The sequence below is a fragment of the Malaclemys terrapin genome, chromosome 4 (genome assembly GCF_027887155.1).
Source record: "Malaclemys terrapin pileata isolate rMalTer1 chromosome 4, rMalTer1.hap1, whole genome shotgun sequence".
Taxonomy (NCBI): Eukaryota; Metazoa; Chordata; order Testudines; family Emydidae; genus Malaclemys; species Malaclemys terrapin.
Window position 1 is genome coordinate 74,084,483 of NC_071508.1, and position 27,179 is coordinate 74,111,661.

At 41.4% G+C, this 27,179-nt stretch overlaps 1 protein-coding gene across 2 annotated transcripts in view; it reads right to left on the reverse strand.

Annotated features, from left to right (window-relative positions):
• Positions 1 to 7,602: 7,602 nt before the first annotated feature.
• The window catches only part of TRAF6 (TNF receptor associated factor 6), a 29,537-nt gene continuing 9,960 nt past the window's right edge, over positions 7,603 to 27,179 (reverse strand). The window contains exons 1-7 of one of the 2 annotated variants that reach the window (XM_054027493.1): positions 26,634 to 26,654; positions 23,300 to 23,630; positions 13,130 to 13,280; positions 12,235 to 12,393; positions 10,992 to 11,063; positions 9,683 to 9,760; positions 7,603 to 8,728 (exon numbers count right to left, since the gene is read on the reverse strand). In XM_054027493.1, the coding sequence (XP_053883468.1) occupies positions 7,847 to 8,728; positions 9,683 to 9,760; positions 10,992 to 11,063; positions 12,235 to 12,393; positions 13,130 to 13,280; positions 23,300 to 23,601 (1,644 nt within the window). In that variant the 5' untranslated portion in view covers positions 23,602 to 23,630; positions 26,634 to 26,654 and the 3' untranslated portion in view covers positions 7,603 to 7,846. Of the gene's footprint in view, positions 8,729 to 9,682; positions 9,761 to 10,991; positions 11,064 to 12,234; positions 12,394 to 13,129; positions 13,281 to 23,299; positions 23,631 to 26,633; positions 26,655 to 27,179 lie in introns of those variants that run through there. The other variant, XM_054027495.1, reaches the window with a different exon arrangement.

Sequence of the window (27,179 nt, forward strand, 5' to 3'; positions counted from 1 at the left end):
AGACACAGGTGCAGGTGTCATATTTTACTGCAAAAAGTGATCATATTTCTCTTCCATCTATCCAAAGGTACATGATTACACACTTTGAAGTATGGGCAAAGGAAATCATGCAACAGATGAAGGTATCTGGAACCCCATTTCTGTAATAAGCAAATTTGACCTCCCCTTTTTATTAGTTTGACAACTGGCTTTCTAGGTGTATGACATTTATAATTACACAATTATCACATTAAATACATTCATAGTAATCAGGATCGTGTTTCTTGCTAACAGCCAGAAACCTTAGCTCTTAAAGACAAATGCGTTCTTCCAAAGAGGACAGAAACTTTAGAACGGTTTTAGTATTTAAAAATGTTGAAAGCAGAATACTCTTCCCCCACCCACCTTGAAATAAAGCTGAGGAAATTTAGCATTTACGCAGAGATTAGGAGCACGGGTCTGAGCAAAGCATAAAGCAAACAGGCTGTGTCCACTGTCAAGTTTGGAGTCAAGGCTCCTCACAATGAACCAACCTCCATGATCTCTCAGAGCTGGGCCTCTGCAGTTGAAGTGCTTATCACTAAGCTTATCAGGAAGCCAAAGATGGGCTCACTTTCATTTTAGCCCAAAATGTTCTGCCTATAGGTTAAAGGTTAATTGCCTAAAGTAGGGCTGATCGTAACTTTTTTCATAGCTCAACCCACATCAGACAAAGGATGTCCAAGGCATGAGAAAAATACACAATTAGTATTGGAAAAGTTTAATGAGTTTATTTTTGAAAAGTTGTTTGACTGAAATAAGCTTGTGCATTAGTTACAAAATATATTAGAGATACTTCAGTGAAACCAGCAGAGTGTGCATTGTGTTCAAATGCAGATCAGAGCGTTTCTTCAATAATACTGACTAGAGTACTTGTTTGCACCAAAGCATTAGTGCACATTTGATGAGAAAAAGAACGTCTTCTAGTAAGGCAAACAAAGGCCATCCATTTTGTTTACTACCAGATTTAAATTATTCAATAGGCAGGACCACTTGCTACATAGCCAGCCCATAGAATGAGTTTTTCCATCTCACAAATATAGTTGCCTGCATATAATTACGTGCTGACAATTTTTAAAGAATTACTCCCCCTGCCCTGCAGGGGGACACTGAGCTAAAAAGAGGAATCTCATATGCAATATATTATACTCAGAGAATTCTGAGAGCAGCAACTTTGCAAGTACACCCATACATAAAGAATACATAGCAGGAATAAGGGAGACACAAGAGAGAACATGGGAGGAGGGAGGGGGAAATCAAATAAGTATCTTAGATGTCTGTACACTAATGTAAGAATAGGGAATAAGCAGGACGAACTAGAAATGCTAGTTATTGAAAACAGCTACGACATAGTTGGCATCATAGACTTGGTGGGATAATACACTACTGGTATATTGGTATAGAAGGGTACAGGTTGCTCAGGAAAGACAGGCAGGGAAAAAACGGGAAGGGATGTTGCTTTGTGTATATATTAAATGTATACACTTGGAAATAGGAGACAGATTTGTTGAAGGATAAAAGGGATAAAAAACAAGGGTGATGTCATGGCAAGGATTTACTATAGACCACCTACTCAGAAAGAAGAGGTGGATAAGACTTTTTTTTAAAACTAACAAAATCATCCAAAACACAGGACTTGGTGGTGATGGGGGACTTCACTACCCAAACATCTGTTGGGAATATAACACAACAGGGCACAGATTATCCAATAAGTTCTTGGAATGTATTCGAGCTTTTTTTATTTCAGAAGGTAGAGAAAACGACTAGGGGAGAGGCTGTTCTAGATTTGATTTTGACAAATATGGAGGAACTGGTTGAGAATTTGAAAGTGGAAAGCAGCTTGGGTGCAAGTGATCACGAAATGGTAGAGTTTGTGATTCTAAAGAATGGTAGGAGGGAAAACAGCACAATAAAGATAATGGATTTTAAGAAGGCAGGCTTTAGCAAACTCAGGGAGTTGGTAGGTAAGATCCCATAGGAAGCAAGTCTAATGGGGGACTGGACTACAAGATCTTTTGAGGTTCCTTTCAGTCCTACAATTCTATTATTTTAAGACTGTTTGACACAGGTAACAGAAATTTGATTTAAAAAATAGAAGGGGAAAGTAATCCAGCTTCTAAACATAAGATGATATATATACACACACACACACACAATATTGCAAAAGCACCAAGAGTCACAGAGAAAGAACTATACACAAAACCTAAATTCAGCATTTCCCTTAAAAAGTTAACAGTTGAAAACTAGGCTAATCATTGCAACTCCACATTTGTTTTAGATTGCTTTATTCCAGAAATTTTCATAAATCTGTGGCAGTTGTGATCCATAATCCATTCTCCTTTTAAGTATTTTTCAAGATCATTCTTCAACCGTCATAGCATAATGATATCTTAAAAGAGAAGAAAAACAGACCACTAGGGGAAAAGGTGAAGCAAATACACTATAAAGCTGTATTTTATCACGGAAATTGAACTCTCAAACAATGCCAACTCAAAAAGAGATTAAATAAAATAACATTAACAACTGAGATTGTACATATCTGGATGGCAACTCAATCCAGCATTTAAGTTCTACGAATTTCTTTCCACCAGCTGAAATTACATTCCCACGTGTGTATGACAGACAATTCTGGAACTGCACTGTAGCAAAGATAATTTGAAAAAAAAAATTAAGTAGTTGAGTGAGGTCTGCATAGATAAGTACGTAAGGTTAGTAAAACAGAATATATTTGGCTGATATTTAACATATCAGCTCAGAAAGTCTCCCATGTAAGCTTTGTGGTTAAATCAGCTTGGCATTGGGTTAGAATTCCATAGTGCAACCTTTAATAAGTACACAATAGATACAATATCAGCAGCAGCTAAAACTGTTAATGTTACATATTTTTTTCTGCCAGTGTATCATGCACCAACTTTTTTATTTCCTATTAGGCTGCGCTATTTTACATTATCCAATTGAAATAATAAAAACTTATGTATACTACAGAGCTGCCACCATGCTGAATTTCATTCAAGTCAAAGTAGACTAGATTGAGATTTTTAAAAAGCCGATAGTTGTGCCTGGGAATTGACGGTCTTTTGTAAAAACAAATCTTAAGGATTTTGAAAGGGTGATGAAAATGGAACTCCTAGAGGTGTTAAATTGGCACTTCAAAGACCCGTACACACACACAAAACCACCTGTTATAAGATGGTGCTCCGACAATGAGTTTGTAACAGAATGGGCCTTTGTGTGTTAACTGTCCTCCCTCCCTGTGGTTGGTCCTTGTTGAGCTGCTTAGAAGGGGACTGATACTTGGGCTGCCCTGTAGCAATACTTACACAACTAGAGGTGAGGCAAACCCCACTTGCCAGCTTCCCCATCTCAGAAAAATACTCCATGCTGACTGGGAGATATTCATACATTTATGCATGGCCTGGTTCCGTATTTTCTGTATCAGATTGTCTATATGCCTAACACAGGAAAAATAAGGCTTTTTTTGTGTTTTAAAAAAGTAATCTCTGTGTTTATATACAAATCTGAAGATATTGTAGAGTTGAAAAGAATTCTATACATTAAAATCCATTATTTTTCGATTAGCAGCAGAGAGTTTGGACTAACCAGCTTCTAATGCACAAGACTACAACATTAACACGGGATGCAGACAATCAGTCTAGAAAGCCAAGAAATAGGCACAGGAATCTCCAAGGTTGTTTTTTTTTTTATAAAGTAAATGTAGTGTTTGTGAAAGATGCCACTATAGAAACTAGAATGTGCTCGTTTATTATAAGAGCACATAGCAATGCAAGTTCACCAACACTGCCCTACTAGCGGGCTACCATCCTGTTCTTTTCTAGGTGGTGAGGGTGGCTAACCTACTATGTCCTGGAGCTCTCTAGCTGAACAAGCCACCATCACTTTTGGCACTATATGGACAATTGTTTACTAAGAACTAGTGATAGACCTCCACCACATTTCACACAGGCCACCCGAGTGCCATTTTTCATAGATTATAGGACTGGAAGGGACCTCAAGAGGTCATCGAGTCCAGTCCCCTGCCCGCATGGCAGGACCAAATACTGTCTAGACCATCCCTGATAGACATTTATCTAACCTACTCTTAAATATCTCCAGAGACGGAGATTCCACAACCTCCCTAGGCAATTTGTTCCAGTGTTTAACCACCCTGACAGTTAGGAACTTTTTCCTAATGTCCAACCTAGACCTCCCTTGCTGCAGTTTAAACCCATTGTTTCTGGTTCTATCCTTAGAGGCTAAGGTGAACAAGTTCTCTCCCTCCTCCTTATGACACCCTTTTAGATACCTGAAAACTGCTATCATGTCCCCTCTCAGTCTTCTCTTTTCCAAACTAAACAAACCCAGTTCTTTCAGCCTTCCTTCATAGGTCATGTTCTCAAGACCTTTAATCATTCTTGTTGCTCTTCTTTGGACCCTTTCCAATTTCTCCACATCTTTTTTAAAATGCGGCGCCCGGAACTGGACACAATACTCCAGCTGAGGCCTAACCAGAGCAGAGTAGAGCGGAAGAATGACTTCTCGTGTCTTGCTCACAACACACCTGTTAATGCATCCCAGAATCATGTTTGCTTTTTTTGCAACAGCATCACGCTGTTGACTCATATTTAGCTTGTGGTCCACTATAACCCCTAGATCCCTTTCTGCCGTACTCCTTCCTAGACAGTCTTTTCCCATTCTGTATGTGTGAAATTGATTTTTCCTTCCTAAGTGGAGCACTTTGCATTTGTCTTTGTTAAACTTCATCCTGTTTAACTCAGACCATTTCTCCAATTTGTCCAGATCATTTTGAATTATGACCCTGTCCTCCAAAGTAGTTGCAATCCCTCCCAGTTTGGTATCATCCGCAAACTTAATAAGCGTACTTTCTATGCCAATATCTAAGTCGTTGATGAAGATATTGAACAGAGCCGGTCCCAAAACAGACCTCTGCGGTACCCCACTCGTTACGCCTTTCCAGCAGGATTGGGAACCATTAATAACAACTCTCTGAGTACGGTTATCCAGCCAGTTATGCACCCACCTTATAGTAGCCCCATCTAATTTGTATTTGCCTAGTTTATCGATAAGAATATCATGCGAGACCGTATCAAATGCCTTACTAAAGTCTAGGTATACCACATCCACCGCTTCACCCTTATCCACAAGGCTCGTTATCCTATCAAAGAAAGCTATCAGATTGGTTTGACGTGATTTGTTCTTCACAAATCCATGCTGGCTGTTCCCTATCACCTTACCACCTTCCAAGTGTTTGCAGATGATTTCCTTAATTACTTGCTCCATTATCTTCCCTGGCACAGAAGTTAAACTAACTGGTCTGTAGTTACCTGGGTTGTTTTTATTTCCCTTTTTATAGATGGGCACTATATTTGCCCTTTTCCAGTCTTCTGGAATCTCTCCCGTCTCCCATGACTTTCCAAAGATAATAGCTAGAGGCTCAGATACCTCCTCTATTAGCTCCTTGAGTATTCTAGGATGCATTTCATCAGGCCCGGGTGACTTGCAGGCATCTAACTTTTCTAAGTGATTTTTAACTTGTTCTTTTTTTATTTTATTTGACAGGAATGATTTTAGAACTCTGGTAAGTTTGGCACAAGTCAGGTGTGACCAAGAGGTAAAAGTTTCCATGATCCCTTAGCCACCTACTATATATCTTCTTCCTCTCTGTCGAACATATCTCACACCAATATGATCTATCACCACAAAAAGCATCCCTACCAATGCAGAACTTTAACCCATCCAGCACCACCTTAGTTATAGTGGAAGAGCGTCAGCCATGTTTTTACACAAGTGCAAACAAGGTGAACACAAACATTTTGGGAGGGGGGAAAAAGAATAAATAAGTTACAGGGAGGCCTAAAAGCCATAGTTTTTATCAGCATTTCCTCAGTGATCTCAGCACATTCAGCAGAAACATTTGTTTAGCCTTTTCTGGGGCTGTATTGCATGGGTTTTGTAGAAAACTTTTCAGAAGTCCAAGATTGATTCAACACCATCATGCGGGTTCCTGTTTGAATGTTCCCGAACATAATTCCCCGGGAGAAAAAAAGATAGAGACAACCGACAGATGTCTAGGGACTGTGGACTGAGTCCTAATCTTACTTCATATTCCAAAAGGAACACGGTAAATTCAAAGTGATGGAGTTTCCCTTGCTGTGCATTCCCTGGCTAAGCTATAAAGGCACTAAAATAGTTTGTACTTTTGTTTCCTTCCTCTATTCTTGCCATTTGGATTTAAGTCCTTTTAGAAATGGTCTATATTGCAAGGTGAATATCTCCTGATTTGTAGCATGAGAGCACCTTCCATAGCTGAGCTAGTTCACTTCCGCTACAGTATGTGCGTTGCATCCCCCTGGGCAGTGGTGTAGTCACACTGGAACACCATTCTGGTACTATTAAGCAGCAGCTGTGGCAATGAAGTCAATCCACCTCATTCTGAGGGAAACCCTCATTCTGAACTGTCCCCCTTTGAGCAGCCCCACGACACCTCCCCCTTTGGGTCCAGTCTGTTCACCTATCCTGCCTGGCTCAGCCCCTGCTACGCTGCTGCTTCTCTCAGTGTTTCTGCTGCCTGGCAGCAGCTGGTCACAATGGGAAGTGCTTTGCATGCTGCTGCCACTTGGTGCCTGTCCCAGCACTGGCACCACTGACAGCCTCCTGGAGGCTTCATATGTATTTTAGTTAAAGCAGATGCTCAGCAGTGATGGTGTAGCGCAGCTCAGATGCTCCCAGGGACAAGAGGCTGCCGTGTCTGGTCAAGAGCCCTGAGCAGCAGCAGCAGAGTTTTGGCCCTGGTGCTTCAAGCTTCTGGCTGAGATAGGTGAGAGGGAGATTGACAGACAAAGGGACAAACCAGCTGAGACTGAAGGGCAGATGGGCAGAGAGCAGGACAAACAGGGGGGAAGGTCTATGGGGTAGGAGCACAAGAGGTCAATCAAGAGGACAGAGGCACTTAGGCAGGTGCACAGGCACAGAAAGGATCCCACAGGACAGAGGGGCAGACAGGCATATACAAAGTGGTCAGTGGGGGCAGCTGCTATTTAGCCCTCAAGGACAGGGAGGGGGATGATCTCAGAGCACCAGCTGAAATTGGAGCCAGAAGCCGGAGGTGCCATTTTCCAGGAGCAAATAGGAGAAACTTCCCTGGGATTCTGGGTCCTGTTGCGTTAACTCCCCAGGGAGATGTGACCTGGACCAGCCTGAACTAGTTGTACCTCTCTCTCATCCTGCCTGTCCCCTGGCCCTTAGCCTCCTTATGCTAGATACTGCTAGCCTGAGCGCCAAGTAATCCCCCTGCTTTATCCTCTACCACCCCCACATGACCCCCACTCCTCCCAGCTGCTTCCCCATCCTCATCCCCTGCTCTCTTTTAGTGGCATTCCAATAGTTTCATATTTAGGACATCTGGGGCATTTAGCTTCGATGCTCCACTTTCTCACAGACTTCTAGAAGTGGAATTTGACCCAACCTCCCCCAGTGTAGGAAGAGAGTTGCTTCAATAAATTCTTATTGAAGAATTTCACCTTTGATAACACAGCAATACTTCTCTCAGTTAGCTTAATACAGTAACAGAGAACAAGAAGAAATATTTAATACATGATCCACAGAGGAAAAAGCTTGTATACCAAAGACAGCAAATTCTATTCCGTTAAATCAGCTGTATTAGCCTGCAGAATGGCATTGTTCAACCCAGATAACTGCTCTTATCATGAAGCTTTTCCCCTCTGGAAAATCCCTTCGTTCATGCTCTTATCCTTCCAATCTGTTGTGGAAGAACAGCAGTGCGGGGCTCCCTTAGTTAGGGCACAACAGACTATACAGCCCCATCAGTACTGCGAGGTTGAAAGCCCTCTTTCCGTACAATGTTCAAGTCTAAACGTGTTACAACCTCACAGCGCACCAAAAGAGTATCATCTTTTACATAGGTTCTTTGCTTCAAAGCTTGCAGGTGCATGAATGTCACATAACCAAAACCTTTTGGGTTGCGGTGGATTGCTGGTCTCTGGAAGGCTAGAAGCTCAGGTTTGGCTTCCATTACTTCTTCGTGATTCTGCCTTGCAAGTCCCTCTGATTGATCCAAAATAGAAAGTCGTATGGTGCCCTGAAATGGCCAAGGCAGATGACTGTCATAGTCTCCTTGCATAGTATGGACAAAGAGGGATATAAAGTTAGCACAGCGCTGAGAATTTGGTAACTGGATATGCAGGCGCAAACACAGTTTGTAGCCTGGTTTCCCAGTGTAGAAGCCAGGGCTGTGGATCACAACAGGTCTCTCTTCTTCTTGGGCTCTCAGATGTATGCTGAAGTTCTCAATCTTCCAGATGTAAATGCCGTTACATTGTTGTGCCTCCATTTCGGCAATTTTTTCCTCTAGATTTTGGATAGTGCGTTTGAGGTCTCCCACGTGAGCGCTCTGAGTCTCCATTTTAGCAATAAGCTCTCTGATCTGGTGATCTTGTCTTACCAGGCGACCTTCCAACTGCTGAATGGTTTCCTTGAAGTTCTCAACTTCTGGGTTGCAGTCATATGTGGCAGGTGGGACATGCGAGAAGAGAGATGGCTCAAAAGATAGGCCACTGAGGTAGGACATGGGAGTTGTGGTAGTAACACTAATACTCCGGAGAGTCTGAGCCATCATTCTCATGTGAACCTGAGTGAACTCTTGCATATGACGTGCCAACTCATTCCTCTGCATCTAGAATTTAAAGAGACATGGCATCATAAACTCTCGAGCAGCAAAAACATTTCCTGCAACTAAGCCACAAAATATTGGGCGTCAAAGATAAACTGCAGTGCATAATAGAAATGGCTTTAGCTAACACAAATCAGCTGGAACAAAAACTAAGACAAAACAAGTGATGTGACAAAGTCAAGTCAAGTCCAACTGAGAGGACCTTGTTTTGGACCAGCCTTAAGATCAGATAACTCAGAAAAATAACCAGTCCAGGTGCCTGTACAGACAAATAGTGTTTAAGTCAAAATGATTTGTTAAAATCATGATGTAAAAGGTAATAGAATTCCTCCACTACTTTGCATAAATTTAATACTGCCATAAATACAATCCTGTTAGCAATCAGCAATATATTCCCTACATTGCACTGCAGTAGTGGCACTAGAGCCCTGAATCTGACAGTGTATTCAGGAAAGGCAAGGAGAGCAATCGGTTGAAGATGAGAGAAACGTACCGTTAAAAGGAAGTACTGTAATTAGAAAACTTGGAACTTCCCCCACAATTTGCACTACTTCACCAAAAATCATGAGTTTGAGGATTATGTGGATTTTAAGTAGTCGCCACTTGCTTTCCCTAAACTACAGGAGTTACATACCTGGCATTTAAAAACTTTCATACGGCAAAGTTACAGAAGACAATTGGTATTTAAGCTTAAAATATACTCTGAAATCAACACAGGTAAGAACAGCAAAATAAAACCACCCCAGAAAATTATTAGATTTAGGGTAGACTTTGCTAAAGCATCCGGGCACTTGTCTAATCAAGCCGTCGTTGCCTTCAACAGAAGCGGAGTTAGGTCAATGCTGACAGCTTTTGAAAGTCGAACTGTAAAAATCAAACCCGGGAAATCTGTGACACAGACTGGATGAAAGGTACTGAGAAGTTCTTTGCATTGATGCGCGTAAAAGAAAGATTTACCTTTTCAGGACATCCAAAGGCACTGTATGTACATGGTACTGGGGCGGTAGGGCAGTCATTATCATAATGATTAGGCATCTAAAACCAAAATGAGAGTTAAGGTTAATTTTTCTTTAAGATGAATAGTTTACATTCTCCTCTTCAGATCAAAGTCTCCTTGTTTCAGAAAAGAAATTATGCCATTTGATCACAGAACATGATGAAATAATTAGCGACTGTTTGTGTTAAGCGCACAGCAACATTCCAACTCTCAGGATCCAGCCTAAATATGTGGCTATACTTAAATACAACAGATTTCAACATTTTAATGGAATAATGAGCAACCACACACCACTAATTTGCACTTCAATAGACACTAAGTGTTAAAGGCCATTTAGTAAATTATTGCAAGTTAATGCAGCAACATCACAGGAAGTCACCCCAGTGTAATATTCCTTGATAACTGTTATTCTCCATAAATTTGAGACTCCAGGAAAGAGGGATTAGTTATGTTGACCTAGAGGGTGACAGGACGTCTCCAATGACAGTCACCTCAGTGCACATTCTTATACACAATATGTGTACAGTTGACTTTAGAACTGATCAGAACCTTGAACAAACTAGCCTTTCAGGATCAGACATAAGTACAAGCAGTTGCTTGAAGTCCTATTTGACGCCACTTACGATCACCATAATAGCCAGGCACTTTGCGATGTACTCCATGGTTCCAATCCAGATTTCTGCATAACAGAGTTTGCTGTCAACAATCCATGTGTTTAAAGTTCACCTGAACTGCAACTGCAGACAGGAACACCATTTAGAGCAGTGGTTTTCGATCAGGGATCCCGGGGGTGGGGGGCGATCAGGTTTCAGGGGGTCTGCCAAGCATGGCTGGTGTTAAGATTCACTAGGGCCCAGGGAAGAAAGCTGAAGCCCCCGCGCACAGGACTGTGGCCCAGGACCCTGAGCTCCAGCATCCGGGGCTGAAGCCGAAGCCTGAGCAACTTAGCTTCGCGGTGCCCCTAGTGGTGTGGGACCTAAGGCAATTGCCCTGCTTTCTACCCCTTAATGCCAGCCAAGGCTTTTATATGGAGAAAAACAGTAGTTGTGGCACTGGTGGGCCGTGGAGTTTTTATAGCGTGCTGGGGGGGACCTCAGAAAGAAAAAGGTTGAGAACCCCAGATTTAGAGGAAGTTTGACATGTGATAAATCAGACACTTACATGGGTTACCATAAAATCTTAAATTGTTTGCAGCTAGATAGGTTAAATATTACTTAGGATGCACTCCAACCTGACAGACAGACATATGGCGAACAGGTAGGCTCTTACCTGTTCTCTGATGAGCACTGTATTGCAATATTCACAAAACACATTTGCAAGTGGACAGTTCTGGTCATGAAGCTTCATTTTTTGAAAAGGTGAGAAAGAAAATGAGAACTATTAGTAACAATTAAATGATTATTAAAAGAGAAGGGAGCATCGATTTGCCTGGGTTCTAAATGTCTATGTAAAATTCTTGATCATTTATTTTTTAAGTCTCAAGCTTTGTATCTTGCTGGATTTAATTAGGTAATAGGAAATTACCCTCCTTTTTGATTCCTGAATGAGTCTTTTCACTTTCTGGAATTTTATTCTGGTCTCATCAGAAACTCATAGTGATAAGTCCTATTTCTGATTCTACAAAATTCGGATTCTAAAGTTGCCCAAGATATTGAGAAGTTTGGGTTTAATTAACTGTATTAAGGATGTAAACATTTTAAAGAATTTTCTTGTGTAACTGATATTAATGAATATATTAAGAAGTCTTAACATTTGACAAAAAGGGTAAAAAGGGTCACAAACATGATGTGCATTAATGTGGGAATTTTCAATGGCAGATTTTGAAGTGCTTTTCAGATAAACCTAATATACCCCTGAGACAGATTATGTCTATATAGAGATAAGGAAATGAAAGCTCAAAACACAGAAGCCAGATGCTCAAGGTCACCCAGGAGTCAGAATCAGAGCTAAGAACACAATCCAGAAGTTTTGCTCCAACTCTCTTGTTCCAAGGAAAGATTTAGACATTGGAGCACAGCTCTCCCTCTCTACACTCCATGTTTCCAGCAGGTAACGTGTTTGTGTGCAGAGCAAGACAGCCTGCCAAACACCAGTATTTTTGTCCTATCCTGTTATCCTGGCCCCTCCCCCTTTTCTTTTTAAGGTCATTGTGGGATGCTAATGCTGACATCTCTCTTTGTAAGGTCAAAATTAAAGGTCCCCTCTTATACAAACTCTTCCACCTCCCCATGCACCGTAGAGTCTCCAAAAAAAGTTTAACCAAGCATGACCCCATCTTGACCACACACACACACACACACACACAAGGGGGGGGGGGGGGGGACTAGTCTTCAACTGTCCAAGAGAGGACAATCTGGAGGTCACAACCTCCTAATGTCCAGCAAAGCAGCACAGAAAGCTGTTTCTGGATCAATTTACTATTCTGATGAACACCCTCCAATGATATTGCATTAACAAGCGAGGACAAATATTACAATATTTTTCATCCACTCTAATATGTTTCAGCACGTGCCTCTTTGTCTTCATAAGCCATAGATGTAGCACAGTTTGGACAGCAGACCTGCCGCCGTGGGCATTCCAGTGTCATGTGGTTTTGCAACTGGTTCTTCGGGAAGGAGCTCTGGCATTGTAGGCATTCCACAGAGCAGAAGTCACAATTCAACTGATGCTCCTGCATAAGGAGCAACAAAAGGATGTGGTATTAGAAACCCCCAAAAGTGCTCCAGGTACCAGCTACTCATATATCTCCAAGATGGACCAAAATGGCTCCAAGAGGAATACAATTGGCACCTTTAATATTCTTTCAGGCCCCAATCCTGCAAAAGGATTTGCCCGCATTAGCCCTTAAACCCAGAACCTCAATGACTTTTATTGCAGTCCATACGGAAGAGCTCTATAGCAGAGCCAGGGTTTGAACAGCACTATAAATTCAAAGCTCTGCACAAACATTAATACTGAAGAGTTTTATCATATGGCTACTTTTTACAGTTTAACACACTGTTTAATTGGACAACTTCCAGGACTATTTAAAAATTGTTTATATTTTATTCAGATTGCTTTGAGCAGGTATTAACTGGCATTTTGGACACTGGATATAGAAAGCATATGGTTGGTGACAAAGACAGGCCAAAGGGAGACTAAAATGATGAAACTAATACCACTGTTTTTAACATTATAGGCACTATCTTTTGCTGTATGCAAGCTGTGACACACGGCTTGTGGTAAGGTAACTAAGATCAGCCACTTATTTCTTTCAATTAGAGAAACAGAACCAGCCTTGATCAAAAACAGTGGATTTGAAACCACAACCACCAAGAAGATGAAGACCATCTACATAGAGTCATTTTGGAGATTTTTTTAAAATTTCAAAATGGGAAACTATTTTCCATTTTTAAAATGATTCTTACCTCTAGATGTCTCAGCTCCATCTTCAGAAGACAGCCCTTGTTGGGACATCTCACCTTCAGTGAGAGGATTTCCCGTTTGGCAAAGTTGTCAGGGAAGAGTTGGTTTTCAAGTAGAATTTCATTGTCTACTGGACATTTGTGACCTGCATCTCTACCATAAAAAGAAGAGGATGAAGTGATATGTATGCACAAGAGAAAAAAAAATCTAGAAAATCTCAGACTTCTTTCCCTACCCTTATTTTAAAATCTTCTCTTACACTAATGAAAATTTCATAATAAAGTGTTAAGGCAGTCATTAGAAATAATGGCAGTTACACAGCAACTAGCATGAATTATACTATAAAATAACCTGATAACTAATGTTACCAGAATACTACATGTATGTAGGTTTCAAAATAATTCCATTTGTAGTAGCATTCCTTTGGGTTAGAATAGTGTTAAATTTGCTCAGATCCAGCTGGATGATTGCACTGGTAAGCATTCTGGGAATAAACCTGCAAAGAGGATACACAAAGGCTAATAATTTAGGTTCCCATTTCTGCAGCCATTTCATGAACAATTCCTATTGAAGTCAATGGGTGTTTGTTCCACACACAAAAAGGATTTGGAATCAAACATTTAAAGAGTTCTGCACCTTTTGTCCCATCTCCTCTCACTTTTTTTTTTTTTTAAACATGAAAACATACCATTGTTACAAGCAACACCCACGACTACCATAATTAGAAGTGGAGAAGCAAGTATTTCTATTTTTTCCAGTTTGTTTACTTTATATTTGACAGCACTTTTGTCGAGTCAGTTTCCCTGTTACCTTTGTATAATCAGTTTGACTCCTTTATTTTGTGTCTTTCACACACCAACAGGAATGAGAAAAGCCACTGGTAAGAAGCCTGAAGTAATGCTCAAGACATAAAAACGACAAGGGATTTGGGGCAGGTGTATCTGAAGCCATTTTAAGAAAAGAAATTGAAATTGACTAGATTTCAAGTGGTGCCCCTTAAAAGTTTAATGTATCATTTTCCTCGTTTTACACTCATATATGCACAGGACACATTTAAAAAAAGAGCCGCTATGTAATGCAATTCAAATAGCAATTCACCCATACTGTCTCCCATGCCCCAATTTTTGTCTGGAACAGCAGAGATTACCTGGCACCTGCCTTCAGGTGTGAACCAACACATGCATATGGGAATGTACAAAGTTAAGTAATACAGTTAAACAGAAGAATTCTGAATTGTGGTGCTAATGGACAATACTGCTAGTGTGAAAAAATGTGGATTAACAATACTCTGAGTGGGTTGTGAGTCAGAGGGCCTTTGAGGTTCAAATATCATTGGATCTGGGGGTGGGGAGAGGTAGATAGTGTTGTTCACTTGATAAGGAAATCATTGGCCAGCACCTACTCTGTTACCTCCCCTTTCTGTAGCAGTAATGCTAAGTTTAGACTTTAGAAAGAGACCATGACCTTCCTTTTTATGGTTTTGATTCAGGAGATGGTTTGCCACAAGAATCTCACTCCTAAACAAACGGAAAAAACAAAGCAGTGGTCTGCAGTTTCAGATCTCATAGCTCCCCAGTCCAAACACTGGTCTCAGTGTCACAATACACAAACATTCATTCTACTTACAACCTACAACCGGAACCTGGTTGTTACAGGTACAATGTGGTGTAACGCATTACAAACTTCCTGCTTATAATTAAGTTTATAGTTAGCAACTGGACCACATTAAATAAAAATCAGCAATTTTTCATGGCCAGGGGAATGGGAATTGCCTCAGCTCTAAAATGGGTATAACACACACCCACCCCTTTACAATGACGGGATAAGGATTAGCTAATCAATGACTGCAGAGTAGTATATAAATGCCAATTATTTACAACAAATATTTTAAGTAATGTATTTGTGAATTTGATGCACTTAAGTGTTTGCAAATGTGACATCAAGACTGGTTAGAGCTGGGCTTAATGTGGAAAGATGCTATACACACTTCCCACACACAGTTCAATATATGCACCCTAGTACCAATTTGCCCTGCTTGTTATTCAAGATTGGGAGCTTTCCTGCAGAGGCGCTAACTTTCTGATTTCTCCGGGGGTGCTCAACCCCCAGCTCACCCCTTCCCCCAAGCCTCCACCCTGCTTCTGCCTGCCCCCCCCTCAATGCCTCCTGCACACCGCTGAATAGCTGCTCGCCAGTGGGTGGGAGGCGCTGGAAGGGAGGGGGAGGAGCTGGGGGCCTACCGGCAGGCGGGAGGTGATGGGGTAGTGGTGGTGGAGCTGAGGCCCACTAGTGGGTGGGAGGTGCTGTGAGGGGGTGGGGAGGAGCTGATCGGCAGGGCTGCCAGTGGGTGCTCAGCACCCACTATTATTTTTCCATGGGTGCTCCAGCCCCAGAGCACCCACAGAGTCGGTGCCTATGCTTTCCCGAACAATGACTGAGAATCATGGTAAATTGTGCCACAATGAGTGGTTCTTGTGACATGGCCAAGAATCTACTAGTAAGTACATTGAGAATATTATATTCACTAGTGATCTAAATTCAAAGCCAAAGCACCATCTAGCCTCTAAAAATTGCTCAACAAACCTTTGCATGTCTGAGCAGCTTAACTGAAGTGTAATGGTGCCTCTGTACACGATTGCTTTATTGTGATTGTATCTTACATATGCCTATCCATGAATATTTAGATTGGGAAAGAGGCAGGAAGCTTAAAGGAAAAAGACAGAAAGTGAACTAGCCTAGTCAGGCTATAAATAGCCATTGCTACTAGAGATAGCTCAGTAAGATACCCAATGGCAAAAGTTAATTGGAGAAACCTGAAAAAGAGAAAAAGGTCAGATTTACTTCATCCTCAGCCTGATATTTAAGAGAGTAGCCTGTTTAAGATTTTTTTTTTTTAAGCCCCAGTCACATTCTGGTTAGGTCACAGACTTCCTTGGCAACGGTTCTCCTAACACCACAGGCAGGCAGGTCCCTCACCTATAGCAGTAATTGAAACGTTAGGATTTTCAGTGAAGTTACGGAATTAAAAACATTTTGAAAACTCTTCAGTGTTTTAAATGTCACTAGTAAAAAGTAGAAGCATAGTGTGCATTACACATTCAGATTCCTTGAGGAGTTTTAGATGAGCTTCTAAAGAGGTTTTACGACTATTGCTACTATAGCTTCAGATTGGATAATATGGATGGATGCACTGACCAAGGTAGGCATGTCCCTTGAAGTACAGTCCCATATTAAGGATGTGCAAGAACATTTTAATCCTATATTCCAGATGTTTTGTGGATGGGGTCTTGGACAACGTGAGCAATGATGCTGCACTGGAACAGCTATAGGCTTGGGAACCTTGGTTTGCTGAATCCCCTTTGTTGTTTTGCCCTATAAATAAGAACTATATGGTATGACCCCTAGCTCCGATTTGCAAGTCATTTGACTAGTTTTTCCTTTCAGCTGTTGAATGCATTATTTGCAGATATCTTTTTTCCTACTGTGCAGCTCTACAGATTGTTGGAAGTTATTAGTCAAATTATTTGCTGCTTTTTCTGGCAGTTTTTCAACCAGCTGTAGTGGCTGTTTCAGAGATAGTCTCTCTTTTCCTGTAGTATCACAGCACGTATAATCAGCTAAAGTGCTTCTGCTTATGGCCCCCCAAACTGAAATGGGAGGGAAAGTGGAGGCAGTGTTTTTCCAGTGAGGGGCATTTGACTGTAGAACTCAAGCCACTCATTTCTGTTGGTCCATCAGATGCATAATATATCAAATGTCAGAAAACTAGTCAAGTGCTACATAAGTTTTGGCAGAATGAGATTATAGGGGACAGAAAACTGGAGTCACGTTTTATTTTTTCAGTATTATATTGGTGCTTACAGATTGTTTTTGGTTAGCAAATTTTAGAAGTAAAAATAAAAGCCAATACCTCTAATGTGGAAACACACACTAACAGTAACCTAAAGAAGCCATTTTCTTTGCTACTGTATGTCACATAAGCCATCCCTTAATAGTACCTAAAGGTGTTTTCTAATGCTTTACTTACAAAAAAGCCAACACTTTCTGAGAAGCAATGTAATGTACTGCGATCCAACCCACATGATGTATTTGTAGCCTACATGACGTAATCTAAAGTTCATTTTTAAAAAGCTTCTAGCCCTGGATGCAGAGATAGTTTTTCAAATGTGGACTAAATGTAACCAATGTAGTAACATCTTCCCAAGTCTGCAGAAAGCTTGAAACAATGCACTGAGGTCTGAACTCCTCTGCCCCTTACTAACTGGATTAGAGTATTAATTCTAAAGCCCAATGATGGCACTTTCATGTCAAAATTAACTCAGAGGCATAGGAAAGGGTAAAACAGAGATGGGGAAGGACAAGAAACAAAAGACAGAAGTAGAGATGGCTTAAAAGGGGAACAGATTTTCCCACTTAGTGATGACTGTGACAATCACATACTGAACAAATAACTAAACAGTTACTATATAAAAGTCAGTTTTCCCCTTGATCTCTGTGGGAGCCTCCTGTTGATATCAGTAAGTGTGCTGTGGAAAGTATGCACCCTGAATTAATACCCTGACTGATGGGCCACAATTAAGTATGGAATTCAGCCCTGTCCTCCAAATGTTTGACACTTGCACTGCAAATCCCATTTTCACTATCACTAGTCCCCACTCAAACCACACTGCAGAGACAAACTTCAATAGCAATGAACCAGAGAGGGAATTACTAATAACACTCAAAATATCATGGGGATGATCTGCAGTTTCCCAGATCTAAAAGATGTGGCACCTCTGTTTGGTATTCACTGAAATAGTCAGCGCTGAAATGAAAGGAAACAGAAGTAGGAAGTTCCTTTTCTGTGAAATAAAAGCGTTTTGTTATTAGTACCCTCTTACAGGTCAAATAGGTGTCATTTTAGACTGAGCAACTGCACTGTAGTTATAAGGAAGAGAAACCAGTTCCCATGCACTGAGGTTTAGAATGGAAGTTTCTCCACCTGTGTTTTCTTTTGAACACCTTATTTCCCCATGTTCCACATTAAGCAATATGATGGCAAGCACCTATTAAACAGAATTTGGGGTGCAGTCATTAAGTGGCAGACTATAAAAGCATCTCAAGAGCAGAAGGATTGGAAAATAACACAGTTTTAGGTATGCAAGGATCCTAAAGTAAAGTGAATATGAGGAACCTCTCACCCAGTGAGAATTTTCTGTAATAATTTTTATGATTCCTATGCACGCTTCAGTTTCAGTATGTATTTTGCATCGCTTTCTGGGGGCACAAAAGGTTTAAACACATGAGATGTTGGGTCACTTAGGTGTGGGGTGGAATGAATGGGTTATTAAAGGACTGGCTGAAACCAACCTATATCAATGGAGAATGGAAACACAATGGAAGCCTCAAGGACTAAGCAACTGACACTTATGGGAATCTCTAGCAGGCAGAGCATGTAAACTCAACATGGGCCAACAAGCTCTAGATAAGAGTTGGCTTTTGGGATGGGGTCAGCAGCTCTCACCTGGGAATGACCATGAGACAGAGCCAGCCAGAGACAGAGCCAGAAGCAGATTCCATAGCAGCTTGGCCAGATGGAAAGCTGACTTGCCCAGAATGGCCTATGTTTTAATCTTTATTTCCTCGATGCTAACCTAAGGACTTCCTCATGCTGTGTTCCAGCTGACTAATAAATCTGACTCTGTTTTGAAAGGCTGCCAGATGGCACTTCAAATACTTGCTGAGGTGTACTGGTCCCTGAAGAGAGTAAAATTCTGACCAGAAGTCTATCTCTGTTGGATTCACTGAGCAGAGCTCACAGTGTGAAACAGCAGCGCTGGAGCCCAGATGTCTTATAGGTGCTAAGTCTATGTGGCCTACCCTCAAGGAAGAGTGGGACTTCTTGAGGGTCTGACACAGAACGGTTCCTCCGAGGGTCCTGTTTAAAAGCTGGGACATAGCAGAGCTCTTGTGTATCCGTGACAGAACTCTGACAGAAAATTTTAATTAAAAAAAATCTGCCTTTTTATTCAGTGAAGTTGTTTTTCCTTGAAGTGGTTGGGAGACTAAGGCATTTCTAAAGCTCCATATTCACCTAAGTATCTAGGTGATCTGCTTGCAAGATCAACAGATACTACATCCCCTTTGAGTGTTTTGATTCCTTGTGCAAACTTATTCATAAAATCCTAAAACTAGTTTGAGCAGAGGATACGTGCTGGTGCTACTGCACACAAGAAGTCAAGCAGAAATAAATCCTGGAGTCCTGACTCCCAGTGGCCTGGCCTAACTTCATATAAAAATACTTAAAAGCCTGGTATCAAAGACTTGTAAGTTATCCAGGTATGTATTGGATAACAAACTCCGTTCTAGTGAGAAGTGTATACTGTATATAAATTGCACACAAGAACTACATTAAGAAAATTAAGATTGCAAAGTCATGCACCCAAAAGCAAAAGTAGTAAGGTGTAAATTATTGACAGTGAAGGTAATTAACCATTGGGACAATTTACCAAAGGTCATGGTGGATTTTCCATCCATCACTGGCAATTTTAAAATCAAGACTGGATGTTTTTCTAAAAGCTATGCTCTAGAAATTATTTTGGGGGAAGTTCTATGGCCTGTATTATGCAGGAAGTCAGACTAGATGATCACAACGGTCCCTTCTGGCCTTGGGATCTATGAAAAAAAAGCAAGTGTTAGAATTAAGGTTACCTATGCAACTGTGCATTATAAAACAGTCTTTAATTACATGGTCATATACTCCCCGCTCCCGCACATCTGTAAGTCCCTGCCTTATTCAGTGCACAGGACTGACTGTGCTCATTTAATGAGCAGCTATTTGATATTTCATTTTATACTTGTTTACTGCTCACCATTCAAGTTCTGTTATGAATACAGAATTAAATTCTTCATGGCTTTTCTATGGCTATCATCACTATAGTACAAGTGCTTCACAAACATTAGTGCATCTATCTTCATAACAAGTCAATAGTATTCACTAATTTGGGTGTCAAGTTTGAAAAGTGACTAGGACCTGATTTTTTCAGAGTACATGGCACTTTACACATTCAAATACAACTCCCAATGACTTCAGTTGCAGCTCTGAGCATTCAACATTCTTGCAAATCAGATCCCAGGGTCTCAAGTCAGGCATCCAGAAAATGAGGAACACAGTCAGTGGCCACCTGTGAAAAGTTTGGTTTAAGTAATTTGCCCAGTGTCACATAGGAACTCTGGCAGAGATAGGGATAGAATCCAAATCTCTAGGGCAGCATTGAACTGCCTAAGCCATGAGACCATCTTTTCTCTCCCTGTAATTCCCCACCCCATTCACTACACATCTTCCAACTTCTACAAGGAGTGAGGCCAGACAATAGCCTCATATTGCAATACAACTGATTAATTCCATGAGCATTGTCCATCCCATGCACAGAATGGGGCAGGGAACCTGCGGGAAAGACAGTATGTGATCATGTAATTAAAGACTGTATCATAATTAAGGGTGGTGAAGCACTGGAATGGGTTACCTAGGGAGGTGGTGGAATTTCCTTCCTTAGAGGTTTTTAAGGTCAGGCTTGACAAAGCCCTGGCTGAGATGCTTTAGTTGGGGATTGGTCCTGCTTTGAGCAGGGGGTTGGACTAGATGACCTCCTGAGGTCCCTTCCAACCCTGAGATTCTATGATTCTATAATGGGCACACATGAGGGTGACAAATTAAGGTGGCACAGGCAATCTTAATTCTGGCATTTACTAACTTTTGAGTGCTTGATTTTGCAGCCTTAACATTTTAATGTAGTTTTTATGAATGTTATTTCCTAGGTTTTTTAAAAAGCAAACTAAAACCCCTCACAAATTCTATCAAGTGGAAGCCCACTGATTTTTACATGGGTCATCTAAAGGTACTAACCCTGCTAATCCCCAGCACAGATCTCAGCTACTCACTTTGCTCAGTGGCAGAGAGCAGTAGTAGTTTGTCATCCTCTATGTAGGATGGGCACATTTTACTAATGGCTTCCTGTGACCAAAAGCACCCGTGTTCACACACTACATACTACTGTAATAATCTTGGTACAAAATACACCTTGTAAGGTATCGTTTGAAAACTAATAACTTGCTGCTCAATATGAAATGTGAAATGCTTGTGAAATGTATGTAGCAACATTATATATAAAGTTATGAATTCCTCCTGTGTGATGGTGTTAGCACATCTTCAAACTCATGCAGTCCTGACTAGGCAAAAGTTATTAAGCTGGTCTATCCTAAACAAAGATATGTAAATTCAGGTAAATACACATTCAAGTAGTAAACAGGGTCCTTGATCCAGCTAGAGGGTGAAACAGCAGGAGACAAGCATACACAGAGGAGAACAAAGAGCATGCAGCCACCCTCACCATCAGCCTCCATGTTGCCTTCTTTACTGTTTGAATAAACTTTGCTTTGATGGGTATTCCTCAGAAGAATCCAATTCAAAAGAGTGGCTGGACTACAAAACTGAGGGCCAAAAACACCCCAAGGCATCTCTCCCTATCTCTCTCTTTTACCTAAGATAACAAAGGAACCAGCCCCTGGACTTTGGGGGAGATCCTGACCTCAGAATTTGGTCAGCAATGTTGTTGGGAACATACCAGTAAGGATTTTACCTTGAACCAAGTCTAACTTGTTAAGTTTTAGCTACCAGAAAGCATTTTATCTTTATTTCTCTTGGAATCATTTCTGACTTTAATACCTCATATTTGTACTCACTTAAAATCTCTCTTTAAAAATAAAACAAGTTTATTTAGCTACAATCTAAACTAATTCAATGTTGTGTTTCAACTCAGCTGTTTGGTAACTCCAGTTAAAGTAGCAAACTGTTGACCAGTGACGCGTCACAAGGGCAATGAACCTCTAATATCTTAACTGTTCAGGAGAGGACTGTACAGTGCACGACACAGGTTCTGGGGGAAAATTTTGGACTGGGAGTGTGTTGGGGTCACCCAGCAAGTAGTAACCAAGGCTTCAGGAAGCAAGAGTATGTCTGGTGTGTTGCTGACAGGCTGCTGGGGTCAGAGTTGCTGGGTCAGGGCTGTATCTACCTATACAGAGACATGCAGTGTGTGACCTGTAGGCTGTTTCTGAGCAGCCCAGAAAAGCATTGTGAGGTACCCATGGTTGCAGGGCAGGCAGTGACAACTTCTCATTGGTCTGGACTGCACCCCGGAATGTGACAGTTCCACAGTTACTTGCTGACACTCAGGAATTCTGGGTTCTATTTCAGGTTCTGAGGCAAGTGTATTCCAATAGAAAGAGACTCTTCTGCCCTACTCCCTGCCCCCCCAGCCCCAGCCTGCTTTTGTTCCAGTTCTTTCCACCCCCTAGCTCGTCATTTAAGTCCCCCAATGGCTTTGTCCCAGCCTGTTTTCTCACCTCCCCCCCCCACACACACACACCTTATCCCTCTGCATTCCAGGCAGGCATCCTCCTCACTGCCTGGGTACCACTATGGAGTGGGAGGGGTCGGGCACCGAAAGCAAAGTAATCATTCTGCTCAATTCCTGTACCTGGTGTCACAGTGACCCCTGGCTATAGGAAGGAACTGAAAATCCTACTCAGCCGCACAGCATGCCTAATGCAGATGAAATCAGAGAATTTACTTGCCAAAGAAGTTTCTATTGAGCTTGTACAAACAGATTTTCAGAGGCTCATAACTTGCTCAAAGATGGGCAAATGTTCACAGGGATGACTCCAGGGTGACCTCTCTGCCAAATTTCAAGTCCTTGCTCCAAGGCAAGGAGGCTCTAGAGCTTCTCAACAAATGTTGACGCTCATGGCCTGAGCATCTTATCCTCCCTGCCCCCCCGAAACCTAATTCTGAGAAACAGCTGAATTGTTTTTACTGAAAGTTTCAGAAAACTTCATTCTGAGGCAGACACCAAATATGGAAATTTCAGCCTGAACAGGTAAAGTCTGGCAAAGATATAAGCAATTAAAAATAGGGTCTTATAATGGGGCAACATTAACTATAGGCATTGCTAACTAGGCCACCCATAATATAACATCTTTAAAGACATGCTCAGTCATAACACATTGAAAATATAGCAACAATAAGATATATATATTTGCCCTCACAAGTTGCACTTAGTTATGTTGCCACAGAGCTGCTACACTCAGGTCAACATTCTTCCTAAATTCAATTCCTATGAGCACTCCTTTACCTTATTGATTTGACAATGCAGCCTTTGCAAAACCGGTGTCCGCATGGCGTCTGCACTGCTTCCCGTAGAGCCATCAAACAGATTGGACATTCATATTTACTTTCCAGGGGGGGATCAAACTCCACGTCATATCCTTGAGTCTCCTCCGTGAAGGAGTTTGGAAGGTTTCCAGTCCCACTGCTGACAGAGACACCTAGGCTGTCTTCTTTAGCTCCAGCACTGCACGCACTGGCCATGGCTGCACAGCAGCCAGTCTCCAGATCTCTGGCTCTATAGCTGTTGTCACTCTGTATCAAGCTCATAGTAACTAGCTGAGTACCGAGGAGACGATCTGGAAGAACAAAGATATGTTAAATTAAGAATTCTAAAAGCTGGCTTTCCAGTGCCATTCTCCCTCCCACACTCAGCCCTCATCTTGGACTTAAAAAGGGGGTCACTGGGTCCGGAAATGTAAAACCTTCAGCCAAGTTGTTTCAGCTCATGGACTACCTTTCTATTGCCCTAACTTCTCTTCTATCTCACCTCACAATCTTACAGCCTGTAGGGAGAAGCAGCCTTAATTTGTTTTTAAACCACTCTTGCAGTCTGCTCCATCTCTGATTTGCCATGTTATTTCAATCTCAAAAGAAAACATCTTTTCTCCCTATTAGAAGGGTCTCTCTCTAATATTATTTACCCCATAAAGCCTTCTGAGATAGTTTGTATGAAAAATGCTGTAGAAAACCGTTTTATTATATGAAGCAATCTCAGCTTCACATTCTGTGCCACTGTAAGTCATCTTTGACATTTTTAGGAAAGTAAGATTCATGGTTTAGGTTTCAAATTATTTGATATGAGTATTCTGGATGTACATCAGTGAATAAAATAGTACAAGAAACAAAGTAGATGTTCAGCTGCAAATGCAAGTCAAACAATATTGCAAGGCTGATAAGATTTTATATCAGCAACAAGACGTTCAATTTAGTCAGAATCTACAAAACATGAGATAAGGGTCAAATTTTTGCAGTACGATCTGGAAAGGCTAGACACAAGCTAACAGTACTCTAAATTGCTTTCCTGCTCTTCTGTACCTCCACCAATATAGCTGGAAAGACAGCATCAAAACAGGAAATGAATCCTATTTACCTGCAGAAGGGAGAATATTGTTAGCAAAGTTAGTTTTTCAAATGCTACTCTCAAACATGTTGAATTCATTTAGCAATAAAGCCGATAAAGGCTAGTTCCTAGTGTTCAAAGCTTTAGGGATACTGCCAACTCTTCTCTGATATTCATCACTTAAGTACACTGCTACCTCAATATAACGCGACCCGATATAACACGAATTCGGATATAACGCAGTAAAGCAGTGCTCCGGGAGGGGGGGGAAGGGGGGGGGCTGTGCACTCCGGTGGATCAAAGCAAGTTCAATATAACACGGTTTTACCTATAACGCGGTAAGATTTTTTGGCTCCCGAGGACAGTATTATATCGAGGTAGAGGTGTAAGTTTCTTTAAAGCCCTCCTATCCTTTTTAACAATACTTTTACAAGCCTGAAAAAGTCTCTCTGCACCAATTTTGTCATTTATTATTTCACAAAGATTGTTTTTCTTCCCGTATGTGTAATGATGATGGTTGGGTCCCCCCTAGTTTTTGTTTTTATATTATCACTTCTCCAAAGGACATGAAGTCCACAGAAGCATGGCACAAGGGAGCATAGCTAGGGTATTACATAAAAAAAGAAGAGAATGTTAAGGTTGAAAAGTCAAGCACTCAAAAGTTAAGGAATGCCAACATTAATGTTGCCTGTGTGAACTTAATTCAGCTTCAGTTACCTACTTTTTAATTTATTTATTTTACTGGACCCCTGCCTCAGTCAGCACAAAAGATGGATGTGCTCTGGAGGTTAATCAGAGTTGTGTACAGAGTGAGGCTGTTGCCTGTAGACCCCTGCCTCACTTATTACAGAAGCTAGAAGGTTAATGATGAATGAAGCATGGGATTGCAGGAAGAGACAGGATGGTTTTATGGTTAAGGAAGTTGAATGCCATCCTGGATAACTGGATGATATCCCTGCCTCTTAAACCAAAATGTTAGCAGGTGGCCAGTGATTGCGTGTTCCTCATTTTCTGAGTGGCCAAACCTGGGGGTGGGGGTGTGGGTGTGTGTGTGTGTCAGATTTGCAGAAGAGGAGCGTGTTCCCAGATGCAACTGAAGCCGATTGGAGCTGTGCTTTGAACACAAAACACTACAGAAATGCTACCAAAAATAGGGTCTACTAATGGAAAGTGTTAGGCAAGCTAAAATATAGGCATTGGTGGCGTTACCAACACCACCTACAATAATGGGATAAGTAGTATAATTTTGGCCAAACAACAAAACAAAAGTTTCTAATAGTCAAATCTATTAGATTCCAGAATAGTCATTAAGTTCCCATGTTTGGTCACTTAGAACTAGATTGGAAATGGTCTTATGGGATATACTTTATCAGTCAACCACTGGTGTAGGGAATGGTATAGAAAAATGTAATAGGGCTTTCCGTTCCCAGGTGCTAATTTCTAGGAGATCTGGCTATACTATTTATAATTGTCAGCAGGAGGACGTAAAAGGAATATCCACTTTTTTGGTGTAGTCTGAGTGGTGGAATTTTAATAACTTCATATCAATTAGTTCTGAGATATGTCATTTAGGATAGACTACTTGGAATATTATAGTACAGTAAGTGGTTTACAGGTTTAATTCAAGGTGCTTGTTTAATTTATACTACTCTATGATTTCGGGTTCAGGCTACTAGAAAACCGCAACCCTACATGCACACCTGGCAACTGAGATCTCCTGGGATGCTCAAGTTAAGAGCCACTGGATTTGTAGAACTAGGATTGGGGGTTCTCAGTAGGCTCTTATCTCTGGAATTCTCCATCACTGACAGTTTGAGTTTGCTGAACTCAAAGGCAAAGTCTAATCTAGCCATTCAGTCAGTTGCTTCAAAAGCTAGGCAAGGCCAAGTTGGCAGGATGGGGTGTAGTTCTCAAGTTTGAGACCATCTCTTGTGTGCTTTTATATTCTGTACAGGCATGCTGAGGTGCTGATAGGCAGATTCTGAATAATAAGTAATGCTTCTAAAAGGGACTAGTACCAAACCACTTAAGATACTGATAAGATCAATAGTGTGATGGATCTGGAGTTTTCTGTAATAATTTATTAACATTTGAAATTGACCTGGTTATTGTGATATTTACTGAATGCATATACTGAGTTAATACTGCTGTGGAATTGTCAGGAAATGCACTGAGGAAGGGTGGATCCATACATAGGCTTCTCAGTACACATTTGAGGCACAATGCAAGAGCCATTCACCTTGATCCTTCAGTGAGCCCTCCTGGGTAGACTGGTCAGACAGGCTTTTCCAGGTACAAATCAGTACCTGTGAAGGGGGAAGGGAGAAAAATAAGAAGACTCAAGAGGGCTTAAAGAATCACACTCACGGGGACACAGGTTTTTGAGACTGACCTTACAGCTACATTATAGCTTAAGTCGACATAAGTTATGTTGCTCAGTGGTGTGAATTAGTCCCCCCCCCCCCCCCGCCTGAGTGACACAATTTATGCTGATTTAAGCGCTGGTATGGACAGTGCTATGTCTGCGGGAGAGCCACCATCACTGGGACTCTCTCCTGTCACTAGAGAGTTTACTAGTGAGGCCATATAGCAGGGGTAGGCAAACTTTTTGGCCTGAAAGCCACATCGGGGTTCCAAAACTGTAAGGAGGGCCGGGTAGGGAAAGCTGTGCCTCCCCAAACAGCCCGATCCCTGCCCCCTATCCGCCCCTCCCACTTCCCACCCCGACTGCCCCCCTCAGAACTCCTGACCCATCTAACTCCCCGGCTCCCCGCCCCCTTACCAT